Consider the following 26,740-nt stretch of genomic DNA (forward strand, 5'->3'; position numbering starts at 1 on the left):
CCTAAACAGAAAACTGTAGATTTTATTTCCTTGATTTCTGTAAATTGTTTTCAAAATCACATTCACTTACATTTGTGCATTCAATGAAAAGCGTATCATGTGCACATTGTACAGACAACCCGCATGAGGACCATTCTTATTAAATCATTAAATCTCTGATAAACTTTCTTTTGTTGTGTCTGTTACACACTGCAATGTCTATTCAGTGGAGTGCCTTAAGATTGGGTGATCCCTGGAACTCAGTGGGCTTAAGCATACATAAAAGCAAAATTAACTGCAGTGCTGTAGCACAGTGGCTGAACCAGGTTCTTCATTTTGATTGTGCTATATTTTATTTTAAAATGACCGCTTGGAATAATAGTGTTCCTTTTGTACACAGTTAGTTGTTTTGCTGTTCAGAGCTGAATAAAAAAGAATCAACAAAGAACCTTATAATAGGATATCATTCAAACTGAGCTATAATGTGAGTTGCCCAGTACTGCATGAAGGAGCAGATGATAAAGATTACCAGAGCGTGCTGGATAAGAGATCAGAAGGAAACTCGTTAAATAAGACAGTCATCTCAGGTCTTCAGCATGAATTTGAATGTTCACATGAAAGTGAAACCTCAGTGCCAGAGAAAGTACAGAAATATGTCATCTTTTTTTTTTAATCTAATAAGGATGAAATTTTTGATTGCACAGGTAAAATAACCAATGGATTACACAGGCCAACATTTTTTTAATTAACACCACAGGAATAAAATAAGCATACCAAAATAGAGAAAAAAAGAAGACGGCTGATGTGGGCCTTCTTTATCGGTTGATAATACTTTGTACTTTTGGCTTCAGCTCTGCAAATTCAAAGGAAAAACCTGCAGTCGTCTTTTTGGGTTTCATCCCTCTCTGCTAGCAATTAACAGTTAGCCTCCAGGCTTGATGTTTTCTTTTTTTTTTTGAGCCAGGTTCCACTTCCTTTTGGCAAATGGCCACCTCAGTGCCAGTAAATGCTAAACGATGTCATGAGCCACGCCTTACTAGTAGCAGCGCAGCTGCAGCCAATTCTCCCTGCCTCCACGCATTAGCCTCTCGCAAGCCTGTGAGCTGCCTAATGAAGTGACAAGTGATTTGTCAAAACTCAACAAAAGTTTTAAAGTAAGTCCAAAAATGACATCAAACAACAAAACCCTCCAGCCAAGGCAAACAAACTGGGCTTCGTAAGCCAGCCTTTTCAGTAACACCAAATACGACAATAACTAACGGGAAAAGAGTATTCTTTAAAGTTTAAGTTTTTTAAATATGGAGTTAGTGACACAGCAACTTAGGTTCAAATGACAACCCTTCCCGGCCCCCCAACCTTACTATTTAACCCGAAATTATTTACAAAACGGGTTTACCCTCCAGTTTGGCTGTGCAAGCTGAAGACCTTTGGGATGCAGATTACCATTAAAGAAGCTGTATCAAATTAAAACTAATGTGACAGTTAAGCTGTGTCTAAAAAACTCTAAAAATCTAACAACATTTAAGATGTATCTACATATGTGCTGTTTATCAGATTTGTATTCTTTCAAAAAGTATAATAAGAGTAGAAAGGGGTGAGTGGTATATATAAATGCTGCAGCATGAATCATGGGTTTGTGGTCAGTATGTGTCTAAGCAGAGATCCACAAAATAACAATCTGTCCATCTATTTCCTAACCTGGTTATTCAGTTCAGGATTATGGAGATCAGATGTCTTACTCTAAATTATTTGCAGGAATGAGGCCCTATATACAATTAGATCTCACAGGTGCTGTGGTCCGTAGTCACCTATAAAAGTCACCTGGCTGCCACTGGCATCAGAACAACATTCGCTGCCATGTCCTTCAGCGTCTTTTGTGTTTCTGTTGTTAAAGGGGTGGCTGTCTTCTGACTCTTTTAGTGTTCTTGAATGATAAATTATACTTTTGCAAATTAAGTTTTAGGTTTTGAATTTTAACTCTTTTCTTGTTTATTTGTTTCTTTGAATAACTTTTATTTCCTTTCTTGGCCTCCTTTGTTAATTAGTTATTTTCTACTTTATACATTTATTTTTCATCTAATATTGAAGAATTTAGTTTCTTAAGTTTTCTCTTTGTCAGTTTTACTGTTTTTTTTTAGTTTTGTTCATTGTTGAAGCCTTGGTCTACTCTTTTGGGTTTCCTTGTGTGTAGGGTTCTTTCATTAATTTTTCATTGCCTCAATTTATTAAATAAAATTAAGTATTACATTTGGGAAGGATTTCTTTGTGGTTTCAGCCACCATCTTTGGGGCAGATAATAACAATTTGACTTTATGATCCAAGTTCTGATTACTTATCTGCCCTCAGACATCATGTTCATCTAGGTCATGATACCTTAATCTATAGTGCACTCTCATGTCCCCAATTACAGACCAACAATTCTGTATCATACAAAAATATGGAAACTATAATAAGAATTAAATTAGAAAAATACCTATATGAAATAACATACTAAATAACAGGCAGCATGGGTTTTGGAAGATCTTGCCAAAGTAATGTTTTAGATATTTTTGGACAGGCAACTGCAGTAATTGACAAAAGCAAATCATACTACATCATTTATTAGACTTTCAAAAAGCCTCTGATATATCCCACATCTGAGACTAATTCTGAGACTAGAAGCTACTGGCATCAGAGGTAACCTACAAAACTGGATCTCCAGTTGGTTAACTGGCAGGAGTCAAAGAGTACAGACTTTTTCTGATTTATAATAATGACATTTGTTGTAGTGTAGTTAATCTGCTAAAAAACTGGAGGAGTGGCAGATACTGAGAGGACAGCAAAAACAATTCACAAAGACAGACTTTAGAACTGGGCAAACACTTGCAATATAATGTAGTAAAGTAATGTAAAATGCAAAGTGGTACATGAGAGCGAAAGGAACATCAATTATAAATATAAAACTGTCATACTGTCATACAGGAAGCAATATCTGAAAAGAATCTAGGTGTTTATGTTGACATAACATTTTCATCATTTAAACAATGTGCAGAAGCTATTAAAATGGCAAATAAAATGATATAGCAGCACTTGAAGTTATGCAGAGGAGAGCAGCCGGCTGTATCCCAGGACATGTCATAGTCTGAAAGACTCAGATAATTAAACCTGCTCATTTGTAGGAACAAGTACATTTAGAGGGTCAACACAGGTTAGATGGTTTGGAGACCAAGCCAGACAGGCGAGATTGTGTTGGTTTGGACATGTGCAGAAGAGAAATGTTGGGCATATTGGGAGAAGAATGCTAAGGATAGAGCTGCCAGGCAAGAGGGAAAGAGGAAGGCCTAAAAGGACATTTTATGGATGTGGTAACTGAAGACGTACTGGTGACTGTGGTGACCCCTAATGGGAGCAGCCAACAGAAGAAGTTTGAGCATAGAAGACTGCATGATATCCTAATCCAGGTTCTCAAAAGCATTGATAAAGTAGATTTGACAGAATTCTTTTAACTGAATAGTGAATCATCTACTCAAGGACACCAGTGAGAATTAAAGGAACTGAAGCCAGGAAGCACTTGGTGTGGGAGTCTGGAACAAACTACTGACTTATATAGTTGTAAAAGAAACCTTTACAACCTTTAAGAAGTGTCTGGATGAGACATGGGGACAGCTTAGCTATCAGCTAAACAAACAACCTTGTTGGACTGAGTGGTTTTCTCTTGTTTAGCAAAACTTCTTAAGTTCTTATGTTCATACTTCAGGTGTTTTCCAGTTTGTTGACTTTTGTTTAATGATATCAAATTTTCTTCATCTTTCTGTTTAACTTCTGCCTGCTTCTGACTACTGTACATCTAGTCATTCCCTGAGCAGTTTGCTTGCTTTTTCAAAACCATATAAACCCTCACTGCACAGTTGGTTGTTAACTACTAAGTCCTAACATGCATTTTGTCTCAACTGGTGGTATTTGGTGGGGTCTTTGGGCTGAACTGTTTGGGCAGTAGTTGATGCTGACATTTTTACCTGAAATCAAGAAAATACATAAAGAAAGTCTAGTTTTAAAAATATCAACTCTTATAAATGTAATGAAAAAAGAACCAATTTTTTCCACTTGGCTAAAAACCTTTATCCTACGGTACACCTACCCTTTGAGTTTAGAGCGAGCAGACACTTAATGATAGTTGTCACGTAGGGCACCAGATTACTGGGAAACATGATTGTAATAAATCTGCGAGATGGGATTGATAAATGTTCTGTTTTTGCCAGTGGAGATAGTAGGCACACTTCAGAGTGAGTTAACACTGATCTTCCTTTTTCACAGTCAAAAGGCCCTGGAACAGCTTGAATCAAAAAATTCCAACCTGAGGAAGGAGATGGTGGTGCTGAAAGAAAGTCTGAATCAGGCAAACCTGCAGAAGGAAGTCTTAGAGGATGAGAAAGGTGGCCTTGCAGAAGCCCTTGCTAAGGTATGTGTGTGTTGTCTGTGTAATTTTAATGGATTTCTTTGTGTTTTTCTTCTTTTGAGCATGATGACTGAGATGCTGCATTGGTTATGTGTGTGAATATGTTTGTATTAATTGTGTTTTCCTGTGTTTTGCTTTCTTACATAAAATGTAATACAGAAAAAGAGACTTCCCCAGTAATCTGGATGGGACACCAGTGTATCACAGGGCCCACTCATGCACACAGGATTAATTTAGAATTACTATTCAACAGATAACAGACTTCTTTAAGAATGTGACAGAAAAAGGGAGATACCTAGAAAGAAATCTATGCAGATACTGTGAGAACATGTACATACCACACAGACAATTTTCAGACATACGATTTACCCAAAAAACATGCTCTTCATGTTTACTTTTTTCCATTTGCAGATGTTTTTACATTAGTTATAAACAACCAGAAGGATGGGTTGGAAAGCTTAAATATTTTCCTTTGCTGATTATGTTGATTAGTGACACTAAATTGACTCTTTGAACGTATGAGTGTCCTCTGCAGTGGACTGCCACCTTGTTCAGAATGGAGCCTGGCTCTAAACATAGATGGATGAATGAATGTAAACAAATAACAGGATATATTGAAAATGGAGCCTATATTAATAGGAACAAAACTGTAATCACTGTGTTATTTTTTTAAATAGTTACTCTGTCAACATCCTGTAAATGTCTTTAATTTCATCCACATTTATGGTGTGATGAGGATACCCTTCTGAACTGTAATACATGAATCTGTACTTGTGGAAAGGTGAGGTCCATGGCTGATTGGCATCTTTTAAATAAATAATCAAGCTTGCAAGAGAAAAAAAGTAAAGACGAAAAGAAAAGAAGAAGAGAGAAGGGAGGTTAAAGAAAAGAAGAAGAGAGGCAGGAGTGTGAGAGAGTGAGCAGGTGTAATTAGAGGAAGCAGGCAGATGGGTGTGGAGCCCCAGGAAGGAGCATGTGGCCGGTGTTCAGGAGTCGCTCATGTTGAATGTCTAAGTAGCAGGAGCAACCTCAGGATTGTGTGCTTTCGCCATGAGGAGCCAACAAATCGGTGGCAGTGAGATGACAGAGTGTGGTTTCACCGGGGGACTTCTCCTCATGCTGCAAGGTCTGGAGAGGGCAAACCGAAGAGTAGTCAGATTTGTAAAGGGACACCGAGGCTCACTGGCTAAAAAGAGCCAGAGTTTTAACTTTGTTTTAATGGATTTATTTATTTGCATTTTAACCTCCACTTGCACTTTGTTTTTATGGATTATTTATTTATTATAAAAGGAACATGGCACTTTTCTAACACTGGATTGTGTTGATTTATTATAATAAAAGCACTGAGAACTTTTCACCATCCCCTTGCTTGGTGTGTTTGTCCTCATCTGCTCAGCTCTTCCTGCTCATGACTATCAATGGTGTCGGGTTCAAGAGGCTCCCAAAATGGAAGTGGGAGCATGGAGCTGACACACACCATCACAGTGCCCTATACAATTTAAAATTACATATAAGGGGGAAATAATTCTAAAATCCAGCTCAAGACATAGCGAACCTGTAGGAAGACTGTGTGCTTCTGTAAATGTATGTGAAGGGACATTTCTTATAGCATAGTCATCCATCGATGTGGTCACTAGACAGTGGTATATTTGTATCATGAATAATATTTAAAAATCTATATTTCTCAGACATTCTTGCATTTTGGTCTCTGTGTCTCATGATTCATTTAGGTCGAGTCCCAGTGCAGGGAGAAAGAGCTTGCCTTCAACAAACTCCAAAGTGAAGAAGCAACACTTAAAGACTCTCTGGCGAAAATGGGTGCTTTGAATGAAGGCTTGGCTAAAGACAAAGTTGAGCTGAACCGTCTCATCCTACAGGTCTCTCGATCATTTTTTTCTTCAATGAGTGTTTCTTACTAATCTTTCAGTCCATTAAGGTGAACTGTTGCTAATGATCTACTTTTATTGGTGATATTGATTAGAACCTGTGACTATACATACTGTAATATAAGAAAAACAGAAGAATGAATCATCAGGCAATTCAACCTAATATGGCTTTTATATTCTGGTTCACCTTAGTATCTAAAATAATGTTGCATTAAGGGAAGAAGACACCTAGGAAAACACATGATGTTACAATGGTAGCACAGATAAATTTTTCAATATACAGCTGTTCATTTTGTGATAAATATGTTGCACTATTTGTATATAATTTACTATTCCATCTGTGGTTCAAGGTCCCTGTTAGGTAATTATTTTAGATTAACATCTGCATGATGATTAGTCTTACATACGTTGTACAAAACACTTGTTAACCTTTATTGAATGTTTTCATATTAACATAAAAGAACACTTACCGTATGTCTAAACCTTTGTATTTAGTTTCTGGACTTAAGTATCCTGCGTTTTGTCCTCATTTCTTTTTGTTGATTTTCCTCTGATGTCTTAGAGTCTCAATCTTTTAGACATGCCATTCCTGTCTTACCTCCAGCAGTAAAATCTCTTCAGAATAGGCAGTCTCACTGCTAACCTCCTTCATGCATCACACTGGAAGGCCTGTGAGCTTCATTTTGCATTCTGCTACATATGGAGCTATCTGTATCTTGGGTAACCTGAGCATCCACTATGGCCAGTGTGAACTGGACTATGAAAATTCTGTAGATAGTCTCCAGTGTTGAAATTAGTCTACTAGCTCCAGTCTTGATTTCTTTTTACTGCAATTATGTCTTCCTTATAATATGGAAACCAAATGCATACATAATATTCCAGAGGTGGCCTCACCGGTGTATTATTCAACAGCAACTGACCTCCACACACTGTACTATATAACCCAGCAGCCTAAAGTGCTTTTCAATTTGTTTTGTACAATTTATGGTTGTGGACAGAAATGAGTTCCATCCTGAATCTATCTGATATGCTTGTGCATATATTGCATTTTTCATTCCTAAGTATAAAACATGTCATTTCGTAACATTATATTTAATTTACTGTTGTGATCCCTGACACATAAAAATTAACAAACAGGCATGCAAGTCTGCACAAAAAGGCAGACCTACCCTGCTAACAGGTCTGGGCCTCTAGAAAGGCTTCACCCCAGGCAGCCTAGTCCCAAATGCAAAAGACTTCTGGCCTCACAGTACAACAGCTCCAAGCACAGTTTAACAGTGATCAATAAAAGCAAGTCAGTGTGAGTGGCAGTAAGAAAGCCATTCCTTAAGGCCAAAATAGGGCCTTGAAATGCCAGCTGTGGATTACTGCAGACTGGAAGAAAACAGCACCAACTCTCCTTTTCACAGCAGAAACTGAGACTTGCTTTTTTCAACCACTGTTAAGCTGTGCTTAAAGCTGTTATGCTGTGATGCTCCTATTACGCAAGCTGGTGACCCTCAGAAACATTTCTTCTGGTTGGAATCAGATTGAGTTGTGATTTTGGGTCTGCCAGATCTCTTCCTTTCAGAGTTTTCAGAGTTTCTTCCAGTTTCCAATTGCATTTGGATGCCATACTCACTGACTCTTTGATTTTTTTTATAATCTCTCTAAATGAAAGGGCAACACTTCTAAGGGTAATGATGCTCTGTCTCTTTTCTTTTGTTAGTTGTAGTTTTCTTGCCATTATCACTTTCTACAGTGTAATATTATCCAAGTAGTACTTCAGAGGGTGCAGTAACACAGTCTGTTCCAACTCTGATTTAAGACAGACAGAGGGTTTTTAAGTAATCAACAGAAGTTGTGACACCAGTGCAAACTGTTTATATCAACTTGCAATGCATGATTTACTTTAGTTTCTGCAGAACATCTGTAGGTTGTAAGCTATTAGCTTTTCTCTGAAGAAGGTCCATTTGTAATATTTAGAAATGTCCTTTTTTCAGTGTTTGCTGACCTAAACTTTAAATTTAAACCTCTGGCAATTTGCTTACCTTTTCACCATTTTATGTCACTCATTGCATTTTAAGGCCAGGTTTATACTTCACGCGATGCGTGCTGCAGCGGACGCTCCTGCTACTCAAGTGTTGTAGTGTTTATACTTGCGCACGTACTTTACGTAAATCTGGAGGAATCCGCCAGGTGACAGTGCGAGATATTATGCTGTTTGTTTGCAGTGTTTGAATAACATTCCTGTCTCTCTACAACCTCCTGTGTTTCTGCGCAAATCTGTGACCCAAGCATGACAATATAAAAATAACCATATAAACATATGGTTTCTACTTCGCGGATTTTCTTATTTCGCGGGTGGCTCTGGAACGCAACCCCCGCGATGGAGGAGGGATTACTGTAGTCATAAACCTGGTCTATTCAGTCAAAGCCAGCAAAAGATATGAGCCCTCTAAAATTATTAACTGTATATTACGTAAATTATTTTCTTACAGATTGACTCTGAGAAGAATCAGCTGAGACAGCAGAAACTTGAACTGGAACAAGAGCGTTTAACATTGCGAGAAGACGCTTCAAGACTAGAAAAAGAGATGCTTGACCTGAGAACTGAAAAGAACAGTGTGGAGAACATCCGACTTACCCTGGAGGAAACCAGGATGAAGCTTGAGCAGGAGCTTAATGTCCTACGGCATGAGAAGGCTCAGCTCCATGAACAGTACACCCAGGTGAGATCTGCCTGTGTGTTTGACTGAATAAATCAAATAGAGTCTTACATGAATTCTGCATTTGTTTTAGCATAGGGCAATTGTATTTAATTAATTATGACAACTGCACTGTGCTTGGCACTGCTACCTCACTGCACTTTGTGTGTTTAGATTCCACATTCTTACATTTTCCACTTGTGAACGTGGGGTTTTCTCCAGTTAAAGCAGTTATCATAAAGATGTGATTGTTGAGTCAATTGGCAACTTTCTAAACTTGCTATTGATGTAGGCCTGCTTTTTGCCCAGTTCTTCCCAGATAGGCTTCCAACTTCCCTTGTTTCTTACTCGGAATAAGCAATTCCAGGAAATGAATCGATGGAATAATTTAAACATAAGTGGATCACATCTGCTCAGTCACGTGGTTTTACTGTGCTCAGCTTTTGTTTTTTTATGCTTCTGGGTATCACAGTTGAGCAAGCACAAATAACAAGGGAACCACCATACACTACAGCTGACGTAAAAACTAATTCTCATTTGGCAAATATCTTTGATGGGAAAATAAATTCCAGGAGACTCTGAAAAGGTTCAGGGCATGGATGTTTATTATTGAAATATGTAAAGGGAGAAAACTTGAACAATCAAATCTATTTAAACAGGCCACACAGTTTCTTGATTTGCTGAGACTAAAAAGAATATTCATTAACTGTTTTGAAACTGAACTTTTCACTATCTTTTGTTTCACATTTTCACCTCCAAAATCAGTAACTCCTGCCTATGTTATCACATCTGAACAACAATGATACTGTATTGTGTAATAACCTTTTTTATGAGGGACACAGACTAAATTTTGGGTATGGGTATTTATCCTATCTGCTCTTTCTCCAGAAAATCACTATTTTTACTATTTCATTAAATACACTCCAGAAGGCTTTTAGACAAGATTCCTACAAAAACACATAATAATGCAGTTGCTTTACTTTTCACATACAGTGGTTTAAAGCATTGGAGCTGGGGGGCCTACATGAAACATTTTCAGTTAGCTTCAATGTGGGAATGTTATTGATATGTGTAGAGTGTGCTTTATAAATGAATGAAATACAGTGTTATTAGTTATAAAAAAATAATTGTGTGTCAATCAATTGCCACTTGTAAGATATTTTGTTGCTTTTACCAATCTGTCTACTGCATTTTCTAACGTATGCATCATGTTCAGGTTTGCAGGGAACAAGAACCCCCTGGGCAGTGCCCCAGTAAGTCACATTCATTCACACAACCATACTAACTAAAATAAACTAATATGCACATCTCTTTCTATTTTACAGTCTGAAAGGAAAACTAGAATACCCAGAACAACTTTCAGACTCTTTTCAGACATTGGCCATTCTCAAAATTTGAACCCAGGGTTGTACACCAATCACAGTGAGAGTCCACCAGGCAACACATATAATTTGTGATAAAATAGCTTTAAAAGTCACCATCTGTGTTTATTTTCCTCACAGGTACTACATTGCAGTAGGCTAAGCTATGGTTTTTTCACTGCTCAACTAATCTATTATTATTGCAGGTAAACCGACAAAAACAGATCCTCACTGACCAGCTGAGCCACAGCCGAAGGGAACTTGAGAGCCAGGCGGACTCCCTTCTTCAAGCAGCAAAAGAAAAGGAGGAACTGACCAGAGATAAGGCCAGCTTGAGTGTGCAATTGGCCACAGTGGAGCGGGAGTGCCGAGGGCTGATTGAGGACGTGGCAGCCTTAAAGTAAGATTTGTCAAAAATAAAAGTCATCCATTTATTATTCAAAATAGCTTAAGAAAGAGGAGCCTTGCTGTCTACATATGTGTTCTTTTCCTCACGTGTAATTAATTTTACTTAGCTGCCAAAATGCTGTAAATTCATAATTTCTAGACATAGCATAACATTATTTACTGCCACTGGAGTGGTGAATAGACACGCAAGTATACATTTTACTGTGGTATATTTGTTAAACAAGTAATTACTAGTTATACATTTATACAGTATATGCAGTGTATATACAACACTATATATATACAGTATATATATATATATATATATATATATACAGTATATATATTATATATATAAAATTTATTTGCAGTTGGAGATCCACAAAGGGAGAAGACGAATCACATACCATAAAGTATTTTTTATTCCTGAGCATCCGACATGAATTTCCTAGGTTCCCTGGAACACAAGTTATTAACCGAAAAAATACCGACAGACAACGCACAAGAAATAAGGTGCACTATTGCCAGCTAGTTATACACAAGACATCTGACTACACATACTGTATTTCGACAAAAGAGCAGAAAGCTCTACGATCGCTACAGAATTATAAGAGCATCATTATCACACCAGCCGACAAAAGAGGTGCAACTGTCATATTAGACAAGGAACAATATACCATAACAATGGAAGAAATGCTTTCTGACACCAACACTTATCAACAACTGAATACGTACATCGCTTCCATATTTATTTATTTATATAAATATATATATATATATATATATATATATATATATATATATATATATATATATATATATATACACACATATATACATATATACAGTTAGGTCCATAAATATTTGGACAGAGACAACTTTTTTCTAATTTTGGTTCTGTACATTACCACAATGAATTTTAAATGAAACAACTCAGATGCAGTTGAAGTGCAGACTTTCAGCTTTAATTCAGTGGGGTGAACAAAACGATTGCATAAAAATGTGAGGCAACTAAAGCATTTTTTTAACACAATCCCTTCATTTCAGGGGCTCAAAAGTAATTGGACAATTGACTCAAAAGCTATTTCATGGGCAGGTGTGGGCAAGTACGTTGTTATGTCATTATCAATTAAGCAGATAAAAGGCCTGGAGTTGATTTGAGGTGTGGTGCTTGCATGTGGAAGATTTTGCTGTGAACAGACAACATGCGGTCAAAGGAGCTCTCCATGCAGGTGAAAGAAGCCATCCTTAAGCTGCGAAAACAGAAAAAACCCATCCAAGAAATTGCTACAATATTATGAGTGGCAAAATCTACAGTTTGGTACATCCTGAGAAAGAAAGCAAGCACTGGTGAACTCAGCAACGCAAAAAGAACTGAACGCCCACGGAAGACAACAGTGGTGGATGATCGCAGAATCATTTCCATGGTGAATAGAAACCACTTCACAACAGCCAACCAAGTGAACAACACTCTCCAGGGGGTAGGCGTATCGATATCCAAGTATACCATAAAGAGAAGACTGCATGAAAGTAAATACAGAGGGTGCACTGCAAGGTGCAAGCTACTCATAAGCCTCAAGAATAGAAAGGCTAGATTGGACTTTGCTAAAGAACATCTAAAAAGCCAGCACAGTTCTGGAAAAACATTCTTTGGACAGATAAAACCAAGATAAACCTCTACCAGAATGATGGCAAGAAAAAAGTATGGAGAAGGTGTCGAACAGATCATTATCCAAAGCATACCACATCATCTGTAAAATACGGTGGAGGCAGTGTGATGGCTTGGGCATGCATGGCTGCCAGTGGCACTGGGACACTATTGTTTATTGATGATGTGACACAGGACAGAAGCAGCCGAATGAATTCTGAGGTGTTCAGAGACATACTGTCTGCTCAAATCCAGCTAAATGCAGTCAAATTGATTGGGCGGCGTTTCATGATACAGATGGACAATGACCCAAAACATACAGCCAAAGCAACCCGGGAGTTTATTAAAGCAAAGAAGTGGAAAATTCTTGAATGGCCAAGTCAGTCACCTGATCTTAACCCAATTGAGCATGCATTTCACTTGTTGAAGACTAAACTTCAGACAGAGAGGCCCACAAACAAACAGCAACTGATAGCTGCTGCAGTAAAGGCCTGGCAGAGCATTAAAAAGGAGGAAACCCAGCATCTGGTGATGTCCATGAGTTCAAGACTTCAGGCTGTCATTGCCAGCAAAGGGGTTTCAACCAAGTATTAGAAATGAACATTTTATTTCCAGTTATTTAATTTGTCCAATTACTTTTGAGCCCCTGAAATGAAGGGATTGTGTTAAAAAAATGTTTTAGTTGCCTCACATTTGTATGGAATCGTTTTGTTCTCCCCACTGAATTAAAGCTGAAAGTCTGCACTTCAACTGCATCTGAGTTGTTTCATTTAAAATTCATTGTGGTAATGTACAGAACCAAAATTAGAAAAATGTTGTCTCTGTCCAAATATTTATGGACCTAACTGTATATATATATATATATATATATATATATATATATATATATATATATATATATATATATATATATATATATATATATATATGAAATTTTAATCATTGTGTAGATGTTCTGATTAATTATGGATCATATATAGATATACAGTCAGTCAGCTGCTTTTCTGGATATTCTTCACTTACATTTCTAAGTCTACATTATGTGAGGATAAATCAAAAAGTAAAGGCAATTTGAAAATTATGTGGTGACTGCAATGGATAGAAGCTGACTCAATACAACACGTTCGCAATGACTTGTGGGTAGTTCAAAAATTCACAGCACAGCATTCTCTTGTTAGTCTAATTAAAGCCAAGGTTAAATGAACATGGACGTTCCTCTGACAGATTCTTGAGATTTCTTTGGGCAGAGAGAGTAAACCTTGCTGAAATTCACTAAAGAATGTTGGCTTAAGCAGATCAGTAAGTTGTTTGGGAACCTATTTGTTTATGTACCCAGCAAGCTTTACAATACTCCAAGTCATCATGCACTATGGCATGTGAAGATCGATAGGTGATATCCAAATGTGCAGCAACAGTTTTTACTGTAATCTATTGGTCTGCTCTGATGAAGACGTTCACCGTGTTGATGTGGGCTTGTATGCGCGATGTTGGTAGTTGACCAGAGTGAGCTTCATTGGTTATACATACTCTTCCCACTCTAAAATTTTCTACACATTCATAAACTTTTCTTTGAGTCATGCTGTTTTCACTTCTGTGCTGAGCCAACATCATTTATTGAATTTCAACAGGTTTTGCTCCCTCTGGCCAAAGAAATCTCACTATGGTTGTTTGTTGTTCAACAATGGTGCAATCACACAGAGGAGTCTCCATGTTAATTTGACCTTGGCTTCAATTAGATTGACAGAAGAGCACTGTGTTGTTCGTGTTCTACCTATAAATGATTGTGAACATGTTATATTACATCAGCTTCTCTCCATTGCTGTTACCATGTATTTATCAAATATTTGATTTACCATTGTAACTCAATTTAAACATTAATCTTATTATATCATGCTTATATTCTATAACATATTAAATTGAAATAACCTGCAAATAAACAGAGATAATGTGACTCCCTACTCCCACTCACCACAGCTATTAAAAGAGGTAAAAGAGGCAGCAGTGAGCTACCACCTACAGGCAGTCCTTCACACTAGACTAGTGGAGTGGTCCTCTACACTTAAGACCAAATTTCTAAGATCCAAAGTCTTTCCTACTCCATTTTTACCTCTGGATGTCTCTCAGGTGGCAGTCACTCGGTCACATGCTGCCATAAGTTGTATCTCCCTCAGGTCTTGTTGATGATCTCTGTTTCAGTTCAAGGCATGCTCAATAATATGTTTATTTTGAAATTGAAAAAAAGTTAAAAATCATTGATATTCCAGGGATATACAGGACAGGGATTTGGATAATACCAATGTTCTACTGTGTTCCAGCTCAGTTAGTATTTTATAACTTGTTTTGCAAATCCGGACCTGCCAGTCTCTGGTGGTGTGCACTTTAGGTGGGCCAATAAAAAACAGGAGAGTTGTTTACACTTCCAAAAAAAGCACAATTGTTTGTGGGTTTTTATGACTTGCATCCGTTTAGTAGGGGAGTGTAAAGTGGTAATAAAATATAATAGCTGCACTATTAAATTCCTTTTTTCAACTTAATTAAAACCAAATACATAGTCTTAAGTAAGTCTGAGTTAGCTATGAAAGAAATACAAAGCATTTGAAATACCTCATATATACAGCAGTGGGTCTAAAAGAAAGGCAAAAACAATATATATGCTTAAATGTTTAAATCCAATAATATAAAATGCCACAAGGTAGATGTAATTTTACTTTGGAATTTTCTTGTTGACCATATTGTTTAGAGTATATTTGCAAAGTACTGTACAAGGTGCCCAATGACAACAACAAAAAACACATCCGTGGGCAAATAAAGAAGATTATGGGCACACCAATAAATGCAATCAACAGGCAAAAGCTAATTAAACAGGCATCATTAAGTGGCAACTTGTGTGCATTAACAAAAAATCAACCACCAATTCCCATGTTCGTCCAACTAATGGTATGTTCAGTTCACATACTGCAGGACTTTGTCATGCGTAGTGCATTCATATGAGTAATTAATGGAGCATCCACATTATTTAGAGAAGGACAGGGTTGCACACACTCATGCGCTTCAGCACTCAATTTACAATTTAACTCTTGGTGTATTCATTCAGTGAAAGAATTAAATCATGAATCATTTAATCATTTAAAGTAATGCCATCTCTCAAATACCAAATGCAAAATTCAGTCATGCATGCACTTGGTCAACCTTTATTGAATAGAGCAGTAATTCACATAGCCAAGTACATAATCCATCAGTCAATTATTCAATCAAGCACTTAACGAAATAAGAATCCACTCTATCGGTGTATCTGTACAACCTTCACATAATAATAATAAGCAAATCAGTCATACTCGACAGAATAAATCAGTCAATCAAGTCATTATCTGTATTGTGAATCAATTAAGCATGCAATATACCATCTATTTATTTCCTTTTTCAAATACTGTGTCACTCATATCAAATCAAAGGTGGGCAGGCCAACAGTCCAATACATGACACACTCATGAACACACATAATGTGAAAGCCAATGTTTCTGAAGGAAATCATGTGAAAAGTATTATACAATTATAAAATTATATACAATCTCAAGGCAAAAAATGCTCATTCAAAATGGAACTCAACAACAGGTGTCACTGCATAAGACTGCTTCTCAGCACTCAACAAATGAATCAATGAACTGATTAATCAGTGACTAAATCTCTTTCAGATACTTATTCAATCATGCATCCACTTTGATATACTTTTTTAAACCTCAAGGGGAAATTGTACAACACTCCTGGAAAAATTTTCAGGTTAAGGGCCTTACTCAAGGGCCCGATGGAACAAGATCACTTCTGGCAGTAGTTGAATTTGAACCGGCAACTTTCCAGATGCTGGCACAGAGCCTTAACCTCAGAGCCACCACTTGACCAATAGATCTTTATTTACCGAAGCACTAACATAATCTGCTATATGCTCAATTAACCACTTCCCCAAGCAGTCAAAGAATAGTGTTAAATCAACCAGTGTATCAGCCAATATCTTAAGTTCTCAATTCATAATTTAATTAATCTTTTACTCATCCTTTAAATGAATAAATGTATCAATCAATCAATCAGTTCCTTATACAAGAAATCAAGCCTCCACATTTTCATCCATTTTCTAAACACAAGTTTTCCAGATTCTGCTCTTGCAGCACTGAATAAAAGACAGGAACCAGTGGTGGAGAAAATGAGAGTCCATCAAAGGACACATTTGTACATACACATTCAATCCATAAACTAAAGTTCCTCAAGGTAACCAGCACGAGAATGTGGACAATGTGAAAGTCATCAGATAGTAACTAAATGGCACTTTGAGAACAAAATTGGCACGTTGCTCTCAATAATACTAACAATCCATTACTCATTTTACCAGGTTGTCAATTAATGAGTTAGGTATGGACTTAATTCATTGGATATTTAATTAAGCAACTAATAAATGACTACTGACATCAATCAAGCAATTGAAGTCAACATAGACGAACATGCAGTAAGCCAGTGCTAGAAAGAAAGAATGAGCATGAATTTAGACAAAGTACCAACAAAATGGAACATTTTGGTTCCTACCACTTCTTTTCAGTTGAACCGCTTTAATCAGATGTACATTTCCAGTAACAGAATTATAGATTCATTTGGTATGCTAGATGTGAGCCCACCGTAGTACAGAAAACCAGCTTATAGAATGCTTGCTGTACGAAGAAGAGAGGGTCTCAGACTCAGTTTCCAGCAGAGCCACTGTGGCTGCAAGGTGTCTTTGAATGCTGCTAATTAAAAAAATGACTGAAGTGAAAATCTTTGGCCACTGCAACCCTCCAGGGAACTGAGTTTGAAACCCTGCTGAAGACACTTGCCTTAGACTGTTCCAATCTGTGAAACGTGTCTGCTATACTATAATTTACATCTTACATTCATGTCTCTGGTAACTCTTCCTATGATGTCAGTAGATGGATTGGGAGAGCATGGGGGGTCATTAGGTCGCTGGAAATGGGTGTGTGGTGCTCCCAATATCTATGCAAAAGGACGAAGGTCCAACTGTTTAGAGTCCTGGTGCCTCCTGTCTTGCTATATGGTTGCGAGACATGGACGCTATCCAGTGACCTGAGATGAAGACTGGACTCCTTTGTTACTGTGACTCTCCGGAAAATTCTTGGGTACCATTAATAATAATAATAATTAATTACATTTATTTAGCGCTTTTCTCATTGGTTTGACTTTGTGTCGAATGAGCGGTTGCTCATGGAGTCCCGAATGAGGCACATTACTTGCATTGTGAGGGAGTATCAGTTACGTTACTACGGCCATGTGGCACGAATCCCCGAGGGTGATCCAGGTCGTAAAATCCTCATTGTTGGGGACCCAAGTGGCTGGACAAGGCCAAGGGTTTGCCCACGTAATGCCTGGCTGCGGTAAATAGAGGGTAATTTCCAGAGGCTGAGACTGGACCGTGTGTCTGCCTGGGGGGTTGCCAACCGAGATCCTGAGTTATTTCATCTTGTAGTGGGTGCGGCAACACACTGTACCAGTGCATGCTCTCCATCTTGACTTAACTTGACTTGTACCTTTTACTTCTTGCTATTCACTTAAGAGTTTGCATATTAGGCAAAATCAGTAGATAATTCTTTAATGTTATTTATTTCATTCTTTCATTATAAACACTTTCCAGAATGATAATTTAAAAATATTCAGTAGCTTTCTAAAATTTTTGACCTACGTTGTTGAAACCAGATATCATTTTGAAAGTACAGGCCTACAGGAATTGGACCCTCAGTCACACTCTTCTGCTTTGTCTTTAACCTAGAAAATAGTTATTGAATAACAATGATGTATTAATATACTGCCAGTGTGTAATTTTGAACTGAGCAAAGAGCGCATATTTCTCTTACAGAGAGGAAAAGGAGACACTCGAAACAGCTTTGTTTGAAAGCCAAGAGGAAGTATCAACTCTAGAAGGGCGGAAAAGCCAGCTGGAGTCTGAGAACCGGGCCCTGGTGATCACCCGTGAAAAACTTACAGGTACCAAAATGGGAAACCAGTCCCACACCTGCCTGTGATGGGAAAAATTAGGCACAAGTGCGTTCAATGGACATTGACCTGGAGAAATATCTCCTTATATTTTGCGGTCAGTGACCTCGCGTGAAGAAAATATTAGCAATGGAAAATACACTATTTTTCATAAACCCTAGATTTCCGTTTAATTTTTTTTCCTTTTTGTTCCAGGATAATTTCAGTAATCATTTAATCAGTATCTCCATCTGTTAAAGATTTAGCTTTTGCAAGTGCTGGTTGAATGTTTGAATAAAAATAAAAGCAAGGTCAACAGAGAGAGAAGACATTTTGGTCAGGGCATGCTTGTCGGTCTTGCTTTTGTTTCATGAATCTACTAAAAAAGAAAAAAGAAGATTATAGCTGCAAGATATTGTATTGAAGATGTTTGCCTGCATACTATATGCGCATAATATCTTTAGTTGCTTTTTGAAATTATCAGTTGATTAGAATTGGAAATATGTCACATTACTATACTAGAAAAAATTAATCCTGTGGCAGAAGCTCAAACTTTTTCTGGTATGATCTTAAAAGGTAATAACTTAATGAACTTTGGGTGAATTCACTTCACACCAGAGCTGGCACACAAACATGATAAACAAAGACACAAAGTGAGAAACATTGCAATAAGAGTGAAATATCAAGTAATTTGGGAAGAGTGAGAACAAGAGAACATCCATTTATCCTTTTTTCAAACCACATATTCTATTACAGACTCACCGGGTGTGGGTAACTGTCTCAGAATAACTAGGCATTTTGCAAAAAATCTCGGTGGAAGTGTCATTCAAGCACAGGGTACACTTACATTCACGTCAATGGATAATCTTATAAGGACAATTTAAAGTCATAAAACAACCTAACTGACATATTTGAATACCACACAGATAATGAACCAGCCAGCATGCAAAGTCAGGGCAGTGTGGACCTCCAGTGTTAACCACTGAGCTACCATGTAGCCCATATGTAAACACCATAAAGACAATTAAAAACAATATCTGAGTGCTGTCACATCTATTGCCAATTAATCAGTGGCACATTTAACAGGGAATAAGGTGTGGCCCAGAGAGTGAACAGTGCAGACATTAAAGTTGGCATGGCCAGTAATGAACTACTTCATAAAAGTCAGAAGTGGTATGATGAAGCATGAAAATACCATCTAGCGGTATGTGTGTAATACGTTTACAGTAGCTGGTGCTATAAAACAGGTAGTGCAATGCCACAGTGATTAGTGCTGCTGCCTCATAGTTCTAGAGCTCCAGAGTCCTGGGATTTTATTCATGGCATGGACATTGTCTGTTTGTGTGGCTTTTACTTCAAGTATCCTGAACTTTCTACCACATCACCAAAACATGTGCATTAGGTTAGGTTTAGGTTTATTTGTCATATATAGGTTAACACAGGGTCAACATACAATGAAATGTGTATGACGAGAAAAACAAGTCACTCAGCCTAGATCTAATAAAGCTAAAAAAAAAATAATAATTAAAAAAAATTACAAGTTAAAAATAGACATATAAAATAAAATATGTACGTTTTAAAAGAAGTTATAGAGCAATATGAGTTCAATGAGCAGCAAGTACAAATGACAGTTATTGCACAGATAATGTTTTATGAGTACAGATGCATATTCCATAAAGTGCAGATGCATGTTCTAGTCAGTATTCAGAGTGTGTGCAGGTACAGTTTGTGTGTGAGTAGTGCAATGTAGATGTAATGCAATGTAGGTGTAATGTAAGTGTATGTAAGTGTTCAGGTGTTGCTGTTGAGGAGACGAATGGCCTGGTGGTAAAAACTGTTCTTAAGTCTTGTAGTCTGAGCAGCCAGACTCCTGTATCGTCTGCCAGACAGTAACAAGGAGAACAGCTGGCGTGCTGGATGGCTGTGGTCCTTTATGATACTGCTTGTCTTACGCAAGCACCGATGGAGGTAAATGTCTTCAATGGCAGGAAGACTCTTGCCCGTGATGTGCTCTGCTGCCTTCACCACTCTCTGTAGTGATTTCCGGCTGCTGGCAGAGCAGCTCCCATACCAGACGGTAATGCAGCCCGTCAGCAGACTCTCGACCACACTCCTGTAAAAGTTTGAGGTGATGTTGGCATTTATGCCAAACTTCCTCAGCCTCCTCAGGAAGTAAAGCCGCTGGCGAGCTTTCTTAACCACAGTGTCTATGTGAAGGGTCCACAAGAGATCCTCAGTGATGTTTACTCCGAGGAACTTGAAGCTGTTAACCCTTTCAACTTCTATGCCGCTGATGTAGATGGCCTGGTGTTCTCTGCCTTGCTGTTTCTGATAGTCCATGACCATCTCCTTGGTTTTGCTGACGTTAAGAGACAAGTTGTTATCCAGGCACTAATTAATTAATGCCAGCACCTCCTCTCTGTAGGCCGTCTCATCGTTGTCAATGATGGTTGTGTCATCTGCAAACTTGATGATGATGTTTGTGCCGTGTTTTGCAACACAGTCGTGGGTGAACAAGGAATACAAGAGGGGGCTAAGCACACAGCCCTGCGGTGCTCCCGTGTTTAAAATGAGTGATGAGGACGTGTGTTTGCCAACTCTCACCACCTGGGGCCTGTTTGTGAGGAAAGAGAAAATCCATCTGCAGATGGCCGTCCCCAACCCAATGTCGTCAAGCTTCAAGACGAGTTTTGAGGGGATGATGGTGTTGAATGCCAAGCTGTAATCTATGAACAGCATTTTTACATATGTATTTCCTCTTTCCAGGTGGGTGAGGGCAGTGTTTATTGTTAGCACAATGGCATCCTCTGTAGATCTGTTTGCTCTGTGAGCAAATTGGAGAGGATCCAGCGTGTCGAGGAGGGAGGAGCAGATGTAACCTTTGACCAGTTGCTCGAAGCACTTCATAATGACCGATGTCAGTGCAACCGGGCTATAGTCATTCAGACAGGAGACCACCGGTTTCTTTGGGACAGGAATGATGGTTAAGTGATGTCTCAATAGTGGCTCTAAAAGAGAGACTGAATGCACCTTATGACCAACTGGTGCGCCGTCAATGGATAGTTTCCACCTTGAGTCAAACACTACCATGATATACTCCAGAACCTGCAATTGTGATCTGAATTAAGCATATCTGACCACCTTAGGAAATAATATATCATTGCAGTAATGATCCACTGTGTGACAAATCTTTTATGTATGATGATGAATATTAAATGCATAGTATTTTTAGATAAAATAGACTTTTAACTTCCAGCATTTACAAAAGTCCTTCTTGAGCACATTGTCAATATGTCTTCTACGTCTTTCTCTGTAGGAGAGATAGAGAAGGTGCGTGCCGAGGCTGAACTGCAGCTTACAAAATTAGAAAGAGACCGGCAACAACTTGAAATTAAACTGCAACAAACTGAGAGAGAGATGCAAATTGCCAAGGGAAATGCTGAGCGTGTGCACCAGGAAGAGGTGGAAAGATTTCGCAAAGAGAAGGTTTGAAAAAAAAACCTGCTTTTAGTCTCCCTGCCATTCATCTGTCTTGTCTATTTCATGCTTGCTTCTCTACTATACCTAACAGGAGAACCTGATACTGGAATTAATGGCAGAAAGAGAGGAAGCTGTTTGCAGGCTAAATAAAGAAAGAGATGACCTCATAGCAAGGTGTGAGGCAGAGAAAGAAGAGCTGAAAGAAGAAATTGTTGCCCTTCAGCAGGAAAGGGATGATAGCCTGATCATGGCCGAAAGTGATAAGCAACAGGTGGGAGAAAAAAATAGTACACCATTGTACACTATACAAGTGTCATTTTCTTATAATAATCCAAATTATCATTAGTAAAACTGGTAATATTCTTTGGGAGTCTAAGTACTATAGATGTGATATGTTTATATACACTCACTATATATATTTACATTTATTAAATTATTCCTAACTTTGTATTATCTATCTATCTATCTATCTATCTATCTATCTATCTATCTATCTATCTATCTATCTATCTATCTATCTGCACACAAACAGTAAACACTTTGCATTTTGTGAACAAACATTTCACAAACAGAAGTATTATTACATAATTACTATGCTCACTTTATTTATCTTGTTAAATAAAGCATAGGTTAAATTAAATCTTCTTCTCAAATCGTTTAACAACTGCTCGACTTTGTAATAGTTAATAAAGTGAGCAATAATGCTGCAAAGGTGCTACAAGAATCAGTCATTTTGGATTGTTCTAGCCAGAAGCTATAAATTCACTGAAACACACCAAAACCAAAACCCACACTCATTCACTACATTTTGAAACATATTCTTCTCAAACTTTGTTATACTGTGTCTTTTAGAATAATTCTACTCTGAGATTTTTTAGAAAAGCTGGACAGATGTTTCGAGGTAAAGTAATTATAATCATTGTGCATGAGAGTGGTGAATTGTTACATGTTGATTAGCACACGTTTAGTTTAGTGTATTTATTTATATAGCACAGTTTAAAAACAACCAGTGGTTGACCAAAGTGCTTTACATTAAAATAAAATGAATAAAAAATAATGAAAACATAAAACAATAAATAGGTAATACAAATACAAAAATACATATAAACACACCTCTAAAACACCTAAAAAGCCTGAGTACAACAATGAGTTTTTAGCCTGGATTTAAAGGATTCAATTGTGGGGGCAGATTGAACATGGAGAGGAAGACTGTTCCACAGATTGCCCAGCCACTGAGAAAGCACGGTCACCTTTACACCTCAAATGACTGTTTGGGACAGAAAGGAGCAGCTTATTGGCTGACCTCAGAGCTCAATGAGGTACGCTGGAGCTAACCCATTCAAAATTTTAAAACTAAACAGTAAAATTTTAAAATTGACTCTAAATTTCAAGCCTAAAGATGCTAAAATTGGGGTAATATGGCACAATATATATTTTTTTTGTTAGCAGAAGTGCGGCTGCATGCTGGAATAGTCGCATGCTCCCAATCTCTCTCTCTCTCTCTCTGAAGATGACATAGAGTATTCTGACTAACTCCAAAATTCAGTCCATTACAATAATCCAGACGAGAACAAATAAAAGCATGTATTAATGTCTCAAAATATCCAAAAGAAAACATGTGCCTTACTTAAAACTCTCAGATGATAAAAACAAGCTTTAACAACAGCATTTAGTTGTTTATCCAATTTAAAGTCAGGCTCAAATAAGATGCCAAATTCTTTGCATAGGGTTTAATATAATTGGAAAGTGACCCTAGATAACAGGTTTTGTTAATAACAAGATTCAGAGATCCAAAAATTAAAGTTTCTGTCTTGGTCTCCTTCATTTTTAAAAAAATACTAACCATCCATGGCTTAATGTCATTTAGGCAGTCGAACAGGCCTTTCAAAGCATTCAGACTGCCAGATCTCAAAGGAAGGTATAACTATGTATCATAAGCATAACAGTGATAAGACACTCCATGCTTTTTTATAATGTGGCTTAGGGTTAACATGTACAGTGAAAATAAAATTAAGATCCTTGTGGTACATCATACAAAATGGGGGCATGGTCAAATGACGTTCAATGAAAAGAAATAGAAACAGTTCTCTGCTCCAAAAAGTTAGTGAACCATTTGACAGCGGAGCCTGAATGCCAGCCCAGTTTTCCAGGCACTGTAGAAGAATGTGGTGACCTACAGTGTCAAAAGCATCTCTGAGATCTAACAACGTGAATACTGCACAGTCTTTAGGATCTGACAGCAACTGGTCATTTCTGACTTTGATAACTGCAGACTCAGTACTCTGCTACACCTGGAAACTGGATTGAAAAATATCAAAAATTTTATTTTCATTTAAAAAACACTGAATTAGTTACAAAACAACTTCCAGTATCTTAGAGAGGACCAAAGTTTTCAAAATTGGCCTGTAGTTATGCACATCAGTAGGGTCAAGACAGGACACGTACATTTGAAATTTACTGTACTCTGTACACATCATAGTAATGATCCTATAAACCTATAAATTTATAAAGCTACTTATGATTATAACAATGTTTCAGTTTCCTTTTGCCTACATTTGTACCCCTGAAACTTCCCAGCTTAAACATACTGTGTTAAACTGTGTGAAATAAAGAGCCTTGACACAAAACAAAGGTTTGGGGCAACCACCCATGTACTTGACCTTGGCTGAAAAATAAGTGAAATATTAGGCACAATAATGTACAGAACTGAGTCCAAAACAGAACTGATTAACAGAGGAAGGGAGTGGGGTTTTATAGGGAGGTTTGCAGAAGTGATGTGGTCCTCGGGGCCGGGACAGAAAGTGACGTCCTCAGAGCTGAGGCGGAAGTGGTATCTTCGTATTCAGGTGGAATTTCCCGTGTCTGGTCTGCAAGGACAAAATAAGAGGGTTGAATGCACCCCACCACTCCCTGGCTGGGTATGGAATTCCCTTCTTTTGGTTCCTGTGTCACGTGTGTGACAACTACTACCAATGAGTTTCAGAATTAACACATCTGAAAAAACTGACACCACAGTCTCCAGTGTGCCTTTGTCCTCTATTGAACTAAACAAGTCAGTCAGTTAGTCATTTTCTGACTCGCTTTGTCCTGAACAGGGTCACAGGGGTCTGCTGGAGCCTCTCCCAGCTAGCATAGCACATAAGGCAGGAACAAGCTCTGGACATGGTGTCAGTCTATTGTAGGGTACACACACATCAAACAGACACTAGGGCCAATTTAGGATTGCCAATCCACCTGGAATTAACACTTCAATCTGTTAATTAAGTTTTTGGCCTCACCAATAAAAACTTCAGATGCTCTAGCCTGTAGTAAGCAGACACCATGCCAAACCATGAAGTGACAGAAAATGTCACAGTAGTGCAGCTCCATGGATCCAGATATGCAACCCTGAGTGACTTCACTTAGCATACATATAGCATCCTATACTTGGCTTTCTTTATGATCTTTATGTAAAATGAAGACTCCTCTTTTTGGGTGTCTACCTAGGAAAATGTGCTTGGATAAATTAATTTCAGTGAAAGGGAATTTTTTGAAAGAAATTTTTATTAAACACCACTCACTCAATGCTACTAGGACTGGCTTCTGTTATGAATTGGCCAAATAAATGACAGTAAAGAAAGGGATACTGTCAACAGAAAATCAATTAATGTTATTGTTAAATTATAAAAAAAACTAAGGAAAAGTTAATAGACCAAACAATTAAAAATACAAAGCTACAAAAATAAATCAATCGGATACAAAAGAAACTCCAAAAATAACCAACAAGGAAAATTGTTACAATATTCAAAGTGTAAAAGAATAAAACAAAAGTCAAGACAAAATTCAAAATATCTTTAGTAAATGTTTCAAAATTCACAATTCCAAAAGCTAAGCCAACAGCCAAACAAGCAAAAAAGGTCAAATTGCTACAAAAATGCAAATAAAAAGCAACACTCCAAATAAACTAACAAAGCCAAAAAAACATAATTTTACTGAAATTCAAAATTTTTCAACATGGCCAAAAACTGAAAGAACCAACTTAATCACAAGACTGAATGGGAGCAGAAAAACACTACTGCACACCAGGTACATCATATCTACATACTCTTTATATGGTCCACAGGAGCTGGATGTGGTGCTATGCCAAAATATACAAAACTAACCATGGTACCTGTTAAAGATAGGCAACAGAATAATTTAAAAATATTTGCTATCTTTTGTGTACAAACCTTTCCTCTGTATTTACATGCGTCTGAACCTCTCATCACCAACGTTCCATATCTCAAGACTGCTTCTTAGATTTTGCCATTATTTCGGAATCACTATTCTCACCTCCTGTCCGGTATTATATTTTCATGTTTGAAGGCAATTCTCCCACATGTGCCTGTACTCCTACTTGTGCATCTTGCACTTCCTTTTTCGTTGCATCACCAAAGCCAAAATGTTTAATCACACCAAAGCCAAATCTGACAAATCAGATTGTTCTGAGGAACCTGACACACATATCATAGTGTTTTATTATATGGCAGAGATAAAACAAACATAAACAATTAATTAGATGCACCTTATTTTTCAAGCCATTCCATCTATTCATCTGTTCATTCTCAAACCCACTTAATTCAGTTCAGGATCACAATAGCCAGAGCTTATTCTGGCACATCAAACCTTAAGTCGCAACTAACCCTGAAAGATGTCTCAGCTCATCACTGTCGATACTCACCCACACACTTAGTGTTGTCTACATGTTTAGGGGTGTGACACAATAACAGGAATGCTTTTCCTGAACCATCTCAAGTGTATTACATTTGTGTTAGGCAATACTACTAAGCAGTTACACTTGGAGTGCCACCTCAGTAATTAAAAATATTTCCAAATGAATAATAAAGCACCTA

At 37.6% G+C, this 26,740-nt stretch overlaps 1 protein-coding gene across 2 annotated transcripts in view; it reads left to right on the forward strand.

Annotated features, from left to right (window-relative positions):
• crocc2 (ciliary rootlet coiled-coil, rootletin family member 2) overlaps positions 1-26,740 on the forward strand; it is a 224,487-nt gene that overhangs the window by 136,153 nt on the left and 61,594 nt on the right. For both annotated transcript variants that reach the window (XM_051922722.1, XM_051922721.1), the window contains exons 15-21: positions 4,273-4,417; positions 6,145-6,291; positions 8,781-9,011; positions 10,555-10,748; positions 18,274-18,401; positions 21,706-21,875; positions 21,961-22,140. In XM_051922722.1, the coding sequence (XP_051778682.1) occupies positions 4,273-4,417; positions 6,145-6,291; positions 8,781-9,011; positions 10,555-10,748; positions 18,274-18,401; positions 21,706-21,875; positions 21,961-22,140 (1,195 nt within the window). The remainder of the gene's footprint in view (positions 1-4,272; positions 4,418-6,144; positions 6,292-8,780; positions 9,012-10,554; positions 10,749-18,273; positions 18,402-21,705; positions 21,876-21,960; positions 22,141-26,740) is intronic.

This window comes from Erpetoichthys calabaricus, chromosome 2 (genome assembly GCF_900747795.2).
Source record: "Erpetoichthys calabaricus chromosome 2, fErpCal1.3, whole genome shotgun sequence".
Lineage (NCBI taxonomy): Eukaryota > Metazoa > Chordata > Cladistia > Polypteriformes > Polypteridae > Erpetoichthys > Erpetoichthys calabaricus.